The 16391-nt window shown below is 42.2% G+C and overlaps 1 protein-coding gene across 1 annotated transcript; it reads right to left on the reverse strand.

The window, feature by feature from the left end:
- Window positions 1-4519: 4519 nt before the first annotated feature.
- Window positions 4520-8180, reverse strand: SNAI2 (snail family transcriptional repressor 2). Its single transcript, XM_075023270.1, has 3 exons — window positions 7845-8180; window positions 6732-7277; window positions 4520-5766 (listed from the first exon to the last, which is right to left on the reverse strand). Exons 1-3 carry the CDS (start codon window positions 7921-7923, stop codon window positions 5585-5587), a joined length of 807 nt encoding a protein of 268 aa, XP_074879371.1. The 5' UTR covers window positions 7924-8180; the 3' UTR covers window positions 4520-5584.
- Between the last annotated feature and the right edge of the window lie 8211 nt (window positions 8181-16391).

Consider the following 16391-nt stretch of genomic DNA (forward strand, 5'->3'; position numbering starts at 1 on the left):
CAATGCCCAGGTAAAAGGGAGAGAGGAGAGAGATGTGACAGAAATCAACTGTTCCATTTTGCAATAACTTTTGTCTTACAGAGGACCAAGGAAAATAAAAGGAGGCCATGAAGGACCACTTACTTATGGTTTTGTACCCAAAATAGTGAGTGAAGCAGAAGAAGAAAAACCACAAAAAAGTATTGGTTTGGATGACATTCTTGAATTATTGAAGAGGTAAGTGGAAAGGAAAAGGTGACCAAACTGCCAAACAAATAAAAACAAGACCACTATGCATTTTTATTTTATTTATTTTTTAATCTCTAGCATGGTATGGCTACATGTCTCTTAGAAGGGACAGCATGCAAGGACACAACTGGGCTGCAGCACGGCCTCAAAGACTTTGCTGAGCTGTGTTTCATATAGTGTCTCAAAAAGGATATGCCTCTGCAGCAAGATGTGCACCCCTTTAAGAAACCCATGGCACACACTCACCTGAGGCACCCTAGAAAAACACAATCCTGTCCTCCACACCCTTCAAAGTTCCTGATGACTTTGTAGAGATTTGGAATGAATTGAAATTTGGGTGAAGACAGGATAGAGCATGCAAGCATCATTTTTGTTTGTCTCTGTTACAGTTCATATAGTTTCCACAACCTCTAGGCATTCTATCAGCATCCCATCAGAAACTGAGTAGTTTTTCCACCTCTACTCAGCACTGGCAAAACCCATCTGCAGCACAGGGTCCAGTTCTGGCCTCATCAGTACAAGGAGGACATGACAATACTGGAGTGAGTCCAACTGAAAGGCCAAGACTGGAGCATCTCTCATATGGGAGGGACTGAGACAGCTCGAGAAGAAAAGGAAGAGCTTATCAATGTGTATAAATACCTGATGAGAGGGAGTAAAGAAGACTTAGGCAGACTCTTAGTGTTGCCCAGTGACAGGACAAGAGGCAGCGTGCACCATCTGAAATATAGGAAATTCCATTTAAATGGAAGAAAAAACCTTTTTTTTTACTTCAAGGGTGATTGAACATCAGAACAGGTTGTCCGGAGAGGTTGTGGAGTCTCCATCCTTGGAGATACTCAAAACCCAACTGGACACAGTCTTGGGTAAACTACTCCACCGACCCTGCTTTGAGCAGAGCGGTTGGACTATGCAATCTGCAGAGGTGCCTTCCCACCTCAACCATTCTGTGACTCTGGGATTTCACTTGCACTCGGTCTGTTCTTATGAATGACTTCTTGCAGCTGTCATTTGATATTACAATGAACGCAGGTTGGAGTGTGCCTCTCAAATTCCACTCTATATTTCTGTGAACCAGAATTTTAATTTATATATTTTAACTATTAAACCACCTACTTTAAAGACACAAAACCAAACATCCAGGACAGCTAGTAAACAGCAACATTTCTAAAGAAGTAATGTTCAGCATTGAAAAATTCTTATTCAAAAATAAAAATATATTTTAAGATGAAATATTGATTTGTTTTTGTGGCAGGGGAAATCAGCTGTAGCACAAGACATCAGGTTCACCAGGTTTCCCATTGTCCTTCCTTTTTTAACTGAAATTACAGGATCTTTAGCGTGTTTCTTTTTTATATGATTTTATGGAGCTTAGAGTAATAGGCCCTGAGCTTGCTTAATGATAACAGGAACTGTAATAAACCAAATAACAGAGTAAAATACAGAAGACAGATTTCATGGTGCCTTAATCTGAGAGGCACTTCTTTTAACCCTTTAGTGAGAGCATAAGATGCTTTTCTGAACACCAGATTAGTTGGTAGGATAATTGCAGTGGTTTTAGCATAAATGTGTACTTTGTTTTGTCTTAATTTCATGCACGTACTACTTCAGTTTGCAGCCTCTGAGGTGAAAAGCACTCCCAAATGGAAGCAAGGGAGGAGAAAAGAGGAAATGAAAGTGAATCAATTATTGCCTCCAGCCTTGAGAAACTCACACACTCGACTTGTATCTGCACATGTGCCGTGGTGGTTTAGCTCTTCTCCGCACACTGAAAATACACGCAGGAGGTGAAAGTAAATTGCCAGAACATACTGAAGGAAGGGTCTAGCCGTCATGGGCATGCCTATAATGGACAATCATATAACCAAAAAGATACATATTTAGAGCATTTGGAGTAACCTCTGGGCAAAACTTCCTTCCCCTGAACTACTGATTTTAAGCAACTCATTAGTGAAGAGTTTAAAAAAAGCTATGAATCATGTTGTATATAGGTTGCTATCATGCAGGTGCCTTTAGAGGAGAGGCTGGCCTTTTGATAGCTTAACTTTTCACTTAAAGAATCACATTTAGCAATGGTGTCAAAAATTAAAAGTGAAAGAGTGATTGATTTTAGAAAAGAGCAATGAAGATATTCGGAGCATGGGGACCATGTTTTCCTAAGAAAGATTTTAGAAGTTGATTATTTGGATATAGAACGAGAGATATCTTGTGAGAAATGTAGCAATGGTCAAAGAGATTCAGTAGGTAGATTCACCATGGAGGGAGCTTTTCCCTCATGGTTTGAGAAAGGTGCAGGAGCCATCCACCAACAGCTCAGAACAGAATTTAATTTACATTGATAAATAGCTTGTGCAGGTACAGAAGGCATTTCTAGAGTAATGAGGTAAAGCTATTAATGGAAAATGTTTTGTGGAAATGTCCTGACAGCAAATAGAAAGCAGACTCACAGGAAAAGCAGAGAAATTCAGCTGCCTGGGAAGTTTATGCTGCAACTGGACAGAGAGCTAGGGATCTGTGATAGAGCACTCTGTTTCAATTAAAGAGATGAGCCAGAAGAGCTTCTAGCCTTTCCCATCTTTGTGTTTTATGAGTACAGGTGTTACAGGCATGCAAAGTAGCATATCTTAATTGTCATCTCCAAATCAGACCAGTTCCACTTGTGTTTTGTTTAGCATACTGTATTTTGATGAAGTTTTCATCTGATTTCCCTTAAGGACAACAGTAGCATTTCCACTCATTCAAGAAGTCAAGCTCTTATGCTATTTCATTTACTATGGGCGTAGAGAATTTAAAGTGTGAATTAAAACAATGGAAAAGCCTTTGTGACATGACACAGGAGAGCAAACCTAGAACTTTGACAGTACAAATAGCTGTTGACTGCCAGAGCTTTACTCATACTCCAGTAAAATTTGCTCTGGGAAGAGAAAGCTGCACAAAGAGCTGCTGGAGCCTAAGAACTTCAAAGAGAATGACATGGAAGTGCAAATCAATAGAGTAACCACATGAAACTTTTCAAGGGTATTTGATGCCTTCACGTGTTCATTTTGAAATGTTACCTCACAAATTCCCCCTAACCCTATCTTTCTCAAACTCTCTAGCTATTTCCTGAAAAAAAATCTAACAGGTCCTAGGGAGTCATTGTTATAACCTTGATATTTTGTCAGAAGACACTTGGAGAACATGAAAAGCTTCATTTGAGCTGATCTTTTTTCAGTACAGTGCTTGCTGTGGAGGAAAGGTACAAAACTTCCATCTTGCGCCTATTGCCGAAGTGACTCCAGTGCAGCCCTGGCGAAGTACTCCTCTACAGGACTCAATGTCTCTGGAGGAGACACAAGGCATGCATGGTCTGTTGCATTATTTTTCTGAAATGTACTCTTTTTCAAGAAATTTGGACCTTGTGTTTATCCATCAGTAACATTCTTGTTAAATTGTTGGAATTTTGGTTTTGCTATTACTTGCTACAGCTGGTACCCTAAAGTAGACATAGAGGTCTTTAGACTGGATGCCAACTAGTGCTTAGCTGTTTTCTAGCTTGTAACTTGTTAAAAGTTGAAAATAGTGTTGTTTTGCACTAGTCAGTAATGATGAGACATAACTTGTTGATGTTGTAATGCTTTTATATAGTTCAGATCTTGGAGCCCTTAGTCAAATAATCTGAAGAAAAATACTGCTACTTTTTATTACTGAATAATTCTTTCCTGTGATATATTAGCTGATACACAGTCATAATACATTTACTTGACAGTTCTGATATGTAAGATACTTTAATAAAAATATCTTTAATCTTTCTGAAATGGCCATATAATCATACTGTGACTTGATTGCTACTTTAAAAGAGCATCATGCAAATGTTACTGCACTCCTGTAAGGCTCCACTGACTTTAATGGACTTTGGATCAGGCCCAGATTTCCTAATGTCAGAGTCTCAGGAAAAGTACTATAATAAGGCTGATCTAATAGTATCTTTTCAACTGATAAAATGCAAGAAAGAAGTTTCCTTTAAATGTTTTTGATAAAATATATTTCACACTGTTGTCATACTGTTGTAAGTAGCAAAAAAGCAACAGTGTTTTAAAGCAGTAACTCTAGAAAAATGGTCTGTATCATTTTAAATGTTTTAAAATGCAATGGGTATATTCCTTTCTAACGTTCAGTACTTGTAAACTAAGGATTCGTGTCTGAAATTCACTTTTATCTTCAGTTGGTCATGTAGAGACACTTGCATTTTTTATGTTCCAAAGCTTTGATAAACCAGACATGGTTGTTTTCTTTAATTAGAACAAACAACAGAAATCTTACTTAAAAATGTTTATTGTAAAAAAGTGGCTAGAAAACAACATAAATTTCACTTCACACTTTCTTCAAGTTATCTATAGATGCTGCTATAGGCAACAATTCACTTTCATTCATAACATATTCAATCATATAAAAATAAAAATATTTACATTATGTCCACATACTTTACAAAATCATCAATAAAAAAGGCACTTGGAGGGGTAATGCTGAAAATATTGCATTTCCTTTGTGCATTTTAAAAAAATAATTGTCAAAGTCCTGTGAACCCCCTCTCTTGCACTTATTCCCGTTTTTTAAAAAGATTAAAGTTTAGAGGAACTATTCCGTATTAAAAGATGGTCAAGCATGCACCAGGAATGTTTGAAGCTACAGTCTTTTTTTTTCTTTTTTTTTTTTAAAAGGCACATGCGGTTAATTTGTGGCTTTCAATTTTTCATACATTCTCTTACATGGGTTTTTTTTCCTCTCTTAATTATGCAGTTTTAAAGCATTTCAGATCATTAATGAAGGCCTCGGCTTCTAATAAAATAAAATAAAAAACACAGCAATGAATAATATTAAACATTTACTAAGGTAAACTCGGAATACTTTTTAAGGCACCTGAGATAAATGGTGTCTAGCAAAATTCACTTGGGTAGTATTTTTATTAAAAGTTCCACTTAAAACACTGTTTCTTTGGTTGAAATGGCTTGGCAGGAATGTATTGTTAACTTTGCAGCCTTTTCTAAGCAAGAAAAGACGACCTACATTTGGTTTCATCTATAAAGCTGATAATGCTTCTTCCTTTAGATCTACTTGAAATGTCATGCATGGTGTCTTTCCCCATATTTCAGAATTCACACTTAAGAATGCGAATGTGTGACTGAACAGGAACTACTTAAAGCTCATTTCTACTGACATTCTAAGTTCTTCCACTATTTTGTTTGTTTGCTTGTTTGGTGGTGTTTTGGTTTTTTTGGCTGAAAAGTAGACAAGAAAACGCCTTTGGATTTCCACTTATCATTTGGAACAGGAGTGGAGAAATGCATCGAGTCCAGGTAAACATTGACTGCATGACTCAGTGTGCTACACAGCAGCCAGATTCCTCATGTTTGTGCAGAAGAGACATTCTGGAGAAAGTTTTGGAGCAATTTTTGCACTGGTATTTCTTCACATCTGAGTGGGTCTGCAGATGAGCCCTCAGATTGGATCTGTCTGCAAAAGCCCTGTTGCAGTGAGGACAGGAAAACGGCTTCTCTCCTAAAAAGGAAACATCAAGCAAAAAGAGGATAAAGCTTTAAAAGAGAAGTACATGTTTAGGACAGGTAAAACCTGCTTTTATCCTAAGAAACAAACAGAAAGGATTTGTTATAATAAAGAATGTGTAATAAAGGGTTAATCAGGCCACAGATACCACAGCTTTCAGCACTGCTGACTGTAGTTGCAGAACTCAGTCTTTTCGGAATATGCTGCTAAGTGCAGTCTCTGAAGACAAGCTGCTGACACCTTCTGCATCTACAGGTGCAGACAGCACTTTTAGGTTGGGCTCGTCCCAGCATTTTCAAATATTTTCACAGACCTTTTTCTGCTTAGTGCTGTGTGAATTACTGGGGACAAGGGCTTTGACTGGAAAGCAGCAAACAGCTGTACAGACATTACATTTTACCCAGCGTTATACTCAAACTCCAGTCTTCGCCTCAACAGAACAAAAGAACAAGAACACTTTGGTGATGATGTGTTTCTAGTTCTTAAGAACTTGAGATAGCGCATGGAACTTGAGATAGCGCATGCAAAACTTGCCGGCTGCTTAAGGAGTCAGAAAGCAGCCCCTCATGCATTGCCTTTCTGTTTTTGCTGCTTGATTTCAGAGTCAGCTGGAGCCTTCTCAAAGTTAACAATTTCCAAAGCCTGAAAGTTAACATAAAATCCTTAAAGCAAAACCTTCAGCTAGTGGAAATGGGCTAAACCATCCTATAATTATCAAGGGAGCAATGCTGATTTATGCCAGTATCTGGCCCACAGTTATGAGACCATGCTACACTCCCCTCCCACCCACTCCCCAAGAGGGAGAATTTAGCCTTTTAATGATACATTTGAAATTCTGCAGATGCATTTCAAGGTTAGTAAAGAGACACTGCTGGTTTTTCCACCTGTGGAAAAAAATAGCAAAAAGGCATCCTGATGTTATAGCAACAAGAAACTGCAATTGCAATGGTTGTTCTTACCAGTGTGAGTTCTAATGTGTCCTTGGAGTAGCCAGGGTCTAGAGAAAGCCTTGCCACAGATCTTGCAGACACAAGGTAGTGTGTGGGTCCTGATGTGCATCTTAAGTGCTCCCAGGCTGACATACTCCTTGTCACAGTACTTGCAGCTGAACGATTTCCTAGACTGGGCATCACAGTGCAGCTGCTTATGTTTGGCCAACCCGGAGAAAGTTGAATAGGTCTTGTTGCATAAACTGCACTGAAACTTTTCAGCTTCGATTGCATGGGGGTCTGAAAGCTTGGACTGGATTCTCTCTTCTTCATCGCTAATGGGACTTTCTGAACCACTGTGGTCTTTGGAGGAGGTGTCAGAAGGTGGAGGTGGGCTGACTCTTCCCAAAGATGAGGGGTATCCAGAAAGCGGAGAGAGGTCGTTGGGTAATGGAGACGGTAGCAGCCCGGTTGTAGTCCACACAGTAATGGGATTGTAAGCTACTGAGCTCAGGATCTCTGGCTGTGGTATGATAGGGACTGGATAGCTTTCATACAGGTATGGGGATATAATCACTAGAGAAAGAAGAAAATTTTAAGGTAAGAGAACCAAAAAGTATTTCAAAAGGCAGCAAAATTAACATCTGGGGGATTAAAAGGTGCATAACTTAAACACTTGGTACAGTCATCTGAACGTAAGGAGGATTAAGGCAATACTAGTTCACACATATATTCCGATGGGTAGAGACAGTGCCCTTGAACGGGCAAGTTACAGTTCGAGAGTCTCTTCAAGGCAGCATGCTGTTTCTAAACCTATGCAGCCCGATACAATGAAGCAGTGAAACTTCCCCAAGGATTTGTATAAAAGTTTCAATTCCACCACCAGCAGATACGGAACAGGAAAACTCCAAATCCTCTCTAAGTAACTTGAGTTCAAGTGGATGAGCAAACTTTTATGATTCATTCTGGGCAGCAGTGACATATTTCTCAAAACTCCCTCCTTGTAAGCAAAAGAAAAAAGAGCTAGCCATGAACTAAGCCGTTCCCTCAAGCCTGAAAAGCAATCCCACCCCTCCTCATTACTGCCACGCAATGACCGCAACCTCAGAAGCAACGCAGTGGCGTTAGATTTCGTTTTCTTACCTGTATGAGTGTCCAGCTCGCTGTAATTCGGCTTCTTGGATGAATTGAAATGTTTCTTGACCAGGAAGGAGCGTGGCATTTTGGATGCAGGCTTTGCCCTTCTTCCAGGCTCTCCTCACGGGTCGGCGTAACGGTCCCCGGCGGGTGTGCAGCACACGCACACGCACACGCACAATCACTGCGAGTGCATCGGTCCCTATCGCGTTGCCTGCCCCGCGCAGTCCATCCACTGTGGTCGTGTAGTGGCAGTGCAGAGGCGCCTAGAAAAGTGCTGTAAATACCCACTAGTCAGGTGCAGGGGGGAAGGGTTTTCCGCTCCTCCAATCACTTCGGGATGTTCTCAAGCACTTTTCCAAACAGGCTGTTTTTCTGGGAGGGCTCTCTGGCTGCTGGCAGGAGGGATCCAATCCCTGCTCGGAGGGTTTGGTTCAGGTTTCAGCTCCTCCCGCTGGAGACAGCTGTGAACGGAGGAGCAAGCCGTGGGCAGAGCACGTTACCCTGCTACAAAGTGGGTGTACGTTGCTCTGTAGAATTTCGGTCTAGAAAAATGTGTTGCTCAAAGTGCTTTGAAAAAAAGGTCAGTTTACCAATTCAGCTGAATTCTTTTTTTCTTTCTGACAGAGACCTGGATAAGTCATAGTCACTGAAGCTTCTTTTTTTTTTTTTTTTCTTTTTTTTTTTCTTTTCTTTCTTTTTTTAAAGTGAGTCTGGTTTCCAGATGTTTGATATAAGAATTGCAATGGAACAAACTGTTCGTTAAGGGCAGAAGGAGGGTGGGGGGCATTACAAGATAACAGGTTAGCCAGCAGACCTAATGGGAGCCTTTGAACTGACTGTGTGCCTGCTCCATTTGGGAACTGCCTTTGAATAGTTGCGTTTAGGGAAGGCTGGAGACGAGCAGCCTGCCTCCTGAACCTGCGCCCTTCCAGGCAGAAGGGCCAGGGAGATACTGCAAGTGACTTCAAGGAGAGGCAGAAGCCCTGGAAAAGATGACATTCAGAGCAGGGTGATAACTTTTATGTAATATGCATACTGCTTCAGACTGTTCAAATGAAGAATACTTTCTTTTTTACTTTAAAAATCTGCAGAATGCAAAACCTCTACCTTTCCTTCCTTGGGAGTAGTTATGTCACTCTTTTGCCTATCCTCTTAGAGCACTGCCAAGGAAATTTTCCTAATTATCCAAAGCAGTTAAAAGATGCACAGATAAGCACCCACCCTCCCCCTTCCCCATATTATAGACTGGGTAATTTAAATGTCTCTTAACGTCCCTCTCCATTAGTAAACTTAGGACCTCTTGATTTCCTATGAAGGTATAATCTGTATTATGTGTTTCATTTAGGATAAAAGGCTCTTAAATGTGCCACAGAATTTTCTGGTTATCTAGATTGATTTAGACTAGATGTTTAGTCACAGATAGGGTTTTTTAATTTTAAAATATTTGCATTTTGAAAAGATGGACAGCTGAACGCTGGTAAATTTCTAACACAAATTACTCTCTGATTGACTCTTGGTCTGCCCTCCCCATCCCCTCCCCCCCCCCCCGTGTATGAACTACACCTGCCTGGGCACATACCGGTATGCCGTGCCGGTGTGCTGCTAGGGCTCTGTCCTGTCAGGAGGAGGCGCAGAGGGGTGTTTGACAGAGACCACCCCAGCCCTTTTTTGCAGCAGGTGTTGGAAGAAAAAACAAAAAAATCCCTCTGGTTCTGTTAAGACATGTAAGAGTAAAGTGCTTTGTCAAGCTGCGTGACTTCTTAATCTCGGGGATGCCAAAACAAGTGCAGAGAAAGTTAGCCGTTTTCAAGAACTGATCAAAAAGATTCAGCTGTTCAGCATCTAACCCTGGTGACTGTCAGTGGAAGGTGTCACATGGATTTCTAAGCTGCAGGGAACACGCCCAGGCTACAGGATGAATGGGAAGGTGGCAAGGAAAGGGACTTCCCAAGTACCTGCTTCGCAGCTGGAGTGGAGGAACAGATGCAGCTCTTCCCAGAAGGGAGAGCAGTGCTTGCAGAGACAGAAGCCGTTGTTTTCCTGAACTCCACAGAAATGAAGAAATCCACAAAGCATTTTTAAAAGGTTGCATATGTGGTCCTGCTCCCCTCTCAGCCCTGTTCCATCTGAGAGTCCCCATCCCCTGTCAACTCTTGGAAAGCATTGCATTTTAGGATGTGAAGCACTAGTCGGTATCTAAACCATTGCTACGTGAGCTGTGATCCAGACCTTGAGCTGGTTTAAGTCTGTGTGTTGAAATGAAAGGAGCCATGCAGATTTTCACCGTTTTGGGATCTGTTCTTTTGTATGTTTGTTAAAAGTAAAGGGTCTGATTCACCGGTGAGGTACTCCCTCTCCGGGCATTTTCACCAGCATAACACTGGAGTGATGCAGTTTAAATTAATTGCTCTTATATAAATCACAGGAGCGTAAGCACTTAGCCCACTGGCTGAGCTGATTGAAGGATGCTAGGAATTGGGTAAAAGGCATGTCATTACATGGTCCTGAAAGGATATTAGCAGCACATACTACCTGAGTGAGGTCTGCTGTCAAAAAAAGGGAGAGTCTGCGTGAGGAGTGGGTGAGTCAGAGTAAACAGGTGTTCTGGGTGTTTACGGCAAATGTGGATGAGAGGGCATTCAGAGACTTGCAGCATCCATCCCCCTGCAAAAAAGGCAACACAAAGGTCGAATGCAGAAGACAGGACGTTTCCCCTCCTTGGGGGAGGCAGGGAGGCGCGGGGGTTGCGCAGGGCGGCAGATAGCTCTGACGGTCACGTTTCCCGCGGGCAAAGCCTTGCACCCACCTCTGAAAAATCAAGCCTAGAGCTTCCCTCTCACATTTTACAAGTTGTTGGTCTTTTAGGGATTCTTTATGTTTTTACTTTGAAAGCTCGTGTAAAGCTGTCTTGTTAATGCCACTGTGCTGCTAATTGCTGCTCTGCAAAGTGGGTAGGAAATGATCTGAGCAATTCTGTTGCTTGAAACCTTGACATGTGCTTTGCACCAACTAAATGATTAGGACCAAAGTTTCAGCCACGCAGTAGTAATGTCTTTTTTTTTTTTTATTTTCTTTTTTTTCTTTTTTTTTTTTTTTTTGTATCAGGCCACTTGTTCATGTGCCTAACTAACAACCTGTGAGCCTCACTTTAGTCTCCCTGTTTCTGACGGCTCGACCAAATCTCTTTCCTTGTCAGGCTTTCTGAGAAGGACAGCAACTTTTCTTACTCAGCTTTCTGGAAATGGAAGGGTGCCAGAACTCTGTTTGTTATGAAAGAGGGAAGAAGGACCCCAGCTAAGCCATCATCAGCTTAGTTCTTCTCATGACAGCATTTATGACCTTACCAAGCACCAATTACTAGCAAGATCATGGATCAGAAAATGTTAAATATCTGGATAAACCACAGCAGAATCAAGAAAAATAGTTTCAGAATATTACATGGGTTATGCTGGATCACTGTACCCAGAGCACAATATATTTCTCAGGCAGCACTGTTAAGCACTTTTTGCCTAGACCTGCCATGGAGCCCACAGAAGGCAGCACAGTGAGGTTCAGAGGAAGCCCCAGGGGGCACTGAGCCCAGCAGAGCATAACAAAAATAGCTCTGGAAGTTTATTGATGCAGGTGACAACTTCATCCCGGAAGGGGTAAAAGCGCAAGTAACTCACAGTGTAGCTCTTGCAGTTCATAAGCCTCCCACATTTCAAAGGAATGTGTGAAATGGTTAATACAAGAAAAAAAAAAATTGACCAGTTTTCAATAGCCAGTTGAATACAGAACGTATCAACTCAGCCTCGGTGTTACCGTGTGCTTTTATATTTCCCCCGCAGTGCCAGCTGGTATACCCTGGGAAAGTAAAGAAGTGGTGTAACTTTCGGAAGTAGGAAAGGTTTAGTAGAGATAGAAGGTGAGGAATACCTCAACTGTGATTAAGTTGGATGTCAGAGAGAAATAAGCCCCAAATTATCAGAGGGAAACAATTAGAGAATGGTATTCCTTCCCATTTCCCCAATATATATGCCTTAAGAAATTTTTTGAAACACTTTTTTAGGATACCTTTTCTTTCATGTTTTGCTCATCCTTCCAAATGCTGACCTGAACTATCAGCAGAAATGGCAGCAAATTTAAAGAAGGGCCGTTATGAAATCATGTCAAGCTCCAGTCTTGTAGGCTTAAAGTTCAATAAGTCAGAATAAAATCTGTGCATCTTGGAAAGTTTTTCCAGTTTAAGTAAAAAATCTCCAAATTTTGAAGGTTTTGCACCAGTAAATATAGCTACTCTGAAATCAGTAACTTTAAGTCAGAGTTATCAAATACAGTTCTGTAATAGGATCTAAACTTCTGAGATTCAGAAAGATTATAAAGGGGGTTTGCTTTTAGGGCATGTTATACAACTAAGTGTTCCTCCATGTTTTGGTTAATTCAGGTTTGCAGTTCCAGTTTAAGCCTATTTGAGAGATGATGGTGATTGAACATCATGAAAGTCTGATTTCAGTCTGAACTTTCCAATAAGTCAAGGAGCTTTGAAGTGGGTGTCTAAGAGGTCTAAGCCCACCTTTCATTTTGAGATATATATATATAAAACAATGTCCATGGCAAAGAAACTGGCATTTATTAATAAGATGCAGAATGGTTCCTTTTGGATCAAGTAGTTCAAACAAGACCGGCTTCTGTGTGCTCTCTCCTTCACACCTGTGTATCTTCACCGACTTAAGAGGGTTCAATTTGGAGTCAACGCAGCCCGTGATGAAGGAACCTGGTCATAGTTCAATTTTCCTACATTGTTTCTACATGAAGATATTTTAACAATGGGCCAAATTCCCCTGTCATTCCCATCTGTAGTATCTCCATTGGCTACAGCTGAGCTATTTCAGATTTACTCAAGCAGAACAGGGAGGTGATTCCAGCCCAATAAATATAACTCTGTCTCATGCCCGTAGTGCTGTGACAAGTCTTCATTAAACAAAAGCGTGTTACATCCCAGCTAGAGCTATTACACCCTGGAAATCAACGCTTTCTGCACCGCATTAACGTTTTCCTCGTCTCCCCGTATGCCGCCGGCATGATTCACAGGAGGAGCGGAAGGTTTGGAAACGCTGACCCGGGGATGCGGGGAGGGAAGCGAGGGCTTGCAGAAGCAGCCGTACGTGGTCCGAGCGAGCCATCTGCTGGGCGACGCCGCCGCCGCCGGGGCCGGGGCCGGGACCGGGACCGGGGCCGCCGCCGCCGCCCGCTCCCCCTCTCCCCGCCAGCCGCCCCGCCGTGCGGCCGGGCCGCCAACTGGGGGTGCTGCGGTCCTCCCCCGTCCTCCGGGGGCAGGCAGCCACCGCCGCCCTGCTGGTGGGGGGGGGGGGGGGCGACCGGTGAGGGGTGGGGGGGTGGCTAGCAACGGCCACCAAATGGCTAAATCACTTCCCCAGTTTTGGAACGTGGCTGAGATCCGTGGGGTTTTTCGCCGTTTGTGGCTGTCGGCTACAGCAAAGGGAGGCGTGAAGGCGTCATTCGAGGCGTCCTGCCCTGCGGAACGCCCGTCTCCGCGCGTGTCTGTGTGAGACAGGGATGTACGCTTATTTGTCATGTGTCGTACACACGTATTTACGATCTATCTCTGTATCAATGTATCCTTATGGTTGCACATATTCTGACGTATGCTTGTGACTGTATTTCAAACGCTGACAGTTCACGTGACAAATATTTATGGGAGAGAAAGTGTCATTATCCCTATTTTATAAATTAGTGACTGAAGCGTGAAGAGATTAAGACTGAAATTTTCAAAACCTTAGTTCTTAAGTGTATTTTTAATTAAGTCTTGGGGTGCCCTTCTCTCCAACAGCCTATAGTCCTATCTCCAAATGCTGCACAAGCTGTTGTATCATTTCCTATGTAGCAATTGTTATTGTATTTATTTACAGAGTTTTCTACAATAAAGGATCACACAGTGTATAATTTTCATTATTAAAGTATAATTTATTTTGACATGACCTTTATTGACAGCCTGCTGTAGTTTCATAGTTTTTCACCTTTCATAGATTTTTAAAAATACAGTAAAAGGTAGTTTGATACCTTTTAAAAATTATCTGCTTGTCCCTTTACTCTAGTTGGGGGACTAGAGTACTTGGATTTGGCCATCTATGTTTTGCCTAGGTTTTACTTCTGATGTTCTCATATCAAACACTTCACACAATGGTTGAAGCAATTTTTCCACTCTGCAGAAGCCCATGGTCCACTTTCGAGCATGCCCTACCTTGCCAAATGTACCTTCAGATTCCCCATCACCATGGTTTTTGACTATGTGTCCTTGAGGTAGTGACCGCCTGCCAGAAATTGCAAATGTAAACCCCATCATCATACACTCTTTGATATTAGATTGAACTGGTTACTCTTTGATACTAGTTAGAACTGGTTAATATCAACAACTTCCTAACTTTGGACTAGGTTTATATATCTATATGACACCTCCTCTTCTTGCCCGCTTTTCCTACACACCTACATAACCAGCTACCTTACGCTTTTTCTGATTTTTTCCTTTAAAAGTGCAGACAGTTGTTTGTTGGCCGGTAGGCAGAGCTTCTTCACTCCCCTCCCCTTCGGGTGCATTGGGTGCAGGAAGAGGCAGCAGCCTGTGGCATTCGGTTTTCACACTGCAGCCAGCCCTGGAGTACAGTGTTGCTGCCTGGCAGCCACAGCTGCGTCCGGGGTTCTGTCGAGCAGCGCTAAGCGTGTGGGGCAGTGTGCTGCATGCTGGGCGACAGCAGAGACCTTCCTCTGCTGCTGATGAACTCAGTAATCAGTAGTCACAAATATATGTGGCATATCTGCCACAAAATGTAACTTTCTTGGGCAATTATCTTAAATTAGTGGATCAGTGAGTGTCTTTTTTGTTTATTTATCAATTACATATCTATTTGTTCAAAGGATTCAAACTCATGAGTTCTTTTCTACATCTGTCCAGCTCCTAGCATCTCAGTGGCGTGGACTGTAGTTGCGCTGCAGTTGCACTGGTAACAGCTGGGACACTTAGCTTTGTGGTCCAAAATGAACAGATGTCACTCTGTAGAGTTAGTATCTCTATTTCAGTATAAATTCATCATTTTGCTGTGGTAACAGAAGGTGAGAGCTGCTGGGTTTACTTCAGTGCTACTCTTCTGTTTCATCCTGAGGCCTAAGGACCTTCTGTAACCCCTGCTGCTCAAAACGATAGTAGTGCTACAAGGCTGGTTCACCACCTCTATTGCCTATTCTTCATTCCCTCATTTAACATTATGTTTTACTTGCACACTGGATCCCAGGCGAATGCTATGCTTGGCTGTTCTTTTAATTTCTTGCATTGACTTCAAATTGGTCTTTCCATTTCTTCAGGTCTGTTTGGAAGTCCCCAGGACCACAAAGATGTCTGGTAGTGAAGATCTCTCTTGTCCTGAGCTCCAGCTCCTTTCTCAGTACTCAGACTAGTACTATGCTTCTGGCTCTGTTAAGCTTGATAAAGACATCCTGTGCTATCTTCTGCTATTGCCTTAGACAATAACCATTGCCAGCTGCAGGCCTGATGTCTGAAAGTCCTGTTTTGTCTTTATCTGTTATCGCTGGAATAGCTTTGAGGCCAGGCTGATGTCTGGAGCCTTTTTTTTTCCTTCTGTGGTACCTGGCAAAAGGCATAGTGCAGATTGTCAGGGGCTGGGTGAATCAGCATGCCAGAACCTATTTTTGACATTGCAACCAGAGCCCTTTTTTAGACCCAGACAAGTCAAGCAGTATATCTTCAGGATTACCGCATAGTGACTCCTTTGCAGGGCTCCAGTCCCTGACGGGAGGTTTCCCAAACATCCAAGACATTCTTGAGGGTTTTTCACCACCGTAAAAATGCTAAAGGCTGCAAAAATGAAAAGGCACAGCTGCCAACTCTGGTTTCTGTGAGTGTGAGGTTGTCTGGGCTTTCTGCTCTCCCCAATTCCTTCCTCAGCAGCTTCACTGTGCCTCAGGGATGTCTGCACTTCGAGTTTCTTACTAGCTCTTGTGATAGCCTTCAGCTGACTACAGCATGTGCTGGGGGAGTTCTTCTTCTTACAGTATGTCTCTGTTAGGCTGCTAGAGAGAGCACAGAGTGACTATTATCCTTTCCTTTCATGGTGGGGAAAAACAGACATTGTATTTCAACCAAACTGCTGGCTTGCTTTAGTAATGTTCTCCAGGAATGGTACTACCTTTGCATCAACAACTGTATATTTCAGGTGATAGTAGCTTTGGTTCTTTTCTTTTTTTTTTTTTAATTTCTATGTTAACAGCCCATGTCCGCATGCTGTCTTCAAAACTGGTTTACTGCATATTGCCAGCACTTGGCCACACTTCTTCCCCCTCATGTTGTGCTGCCTCTCGGTACAGGTGGGAGTGAGCTGCAGCTGTTTCTGCACATTGGCTAGATCTGGATCCGTCATTGACCCCAAAGTCCAATTATAGCTATGATAGTATGGCTAATTTTTGAATCAGCTGAGGTTTTGCTGGTCTGTCTCCTTAACTTTCTTTTCCATGGCCATGAATGTTTCCTCTGCAATA

Source organism: Buteo buteo, chromosome 3, assembly GCF_964188355.1.
Source record: "Buteo buteo chromosome 3, bButBut1.hap1.1, whole genome shotgun sequence".
Taxonomy (NCBI): domain Eukaryota; kingdom Metazoa; phylum Chordata; class Aves; order Accipitriformes; family Accipitridae; genus Buteo; species Buteo buteo.

Coding starts and splice junctions, on each gene's coding strand:
- SNAI2 (XM_075023270.1), bottom strand. CDS start 7,923: ATGCCACGCTCCTTCCTGGTCAAGAAACATTTCAATTCATCCAAGAAG. Junction 7,278..7,844: donor CGAGCTGGACACTCATACAG/GTAAGAAAACGA, acceptor TTCTTTCTCTAG/TGATTATATCCCCATACCTG. Junction 5,767..6,731: donor ACACATTAGAACTCACACTG/GTAAGAACAACC, acceptor TTTCCTTTTTAG/GAGAGAAGCCGTTTTCCTGT.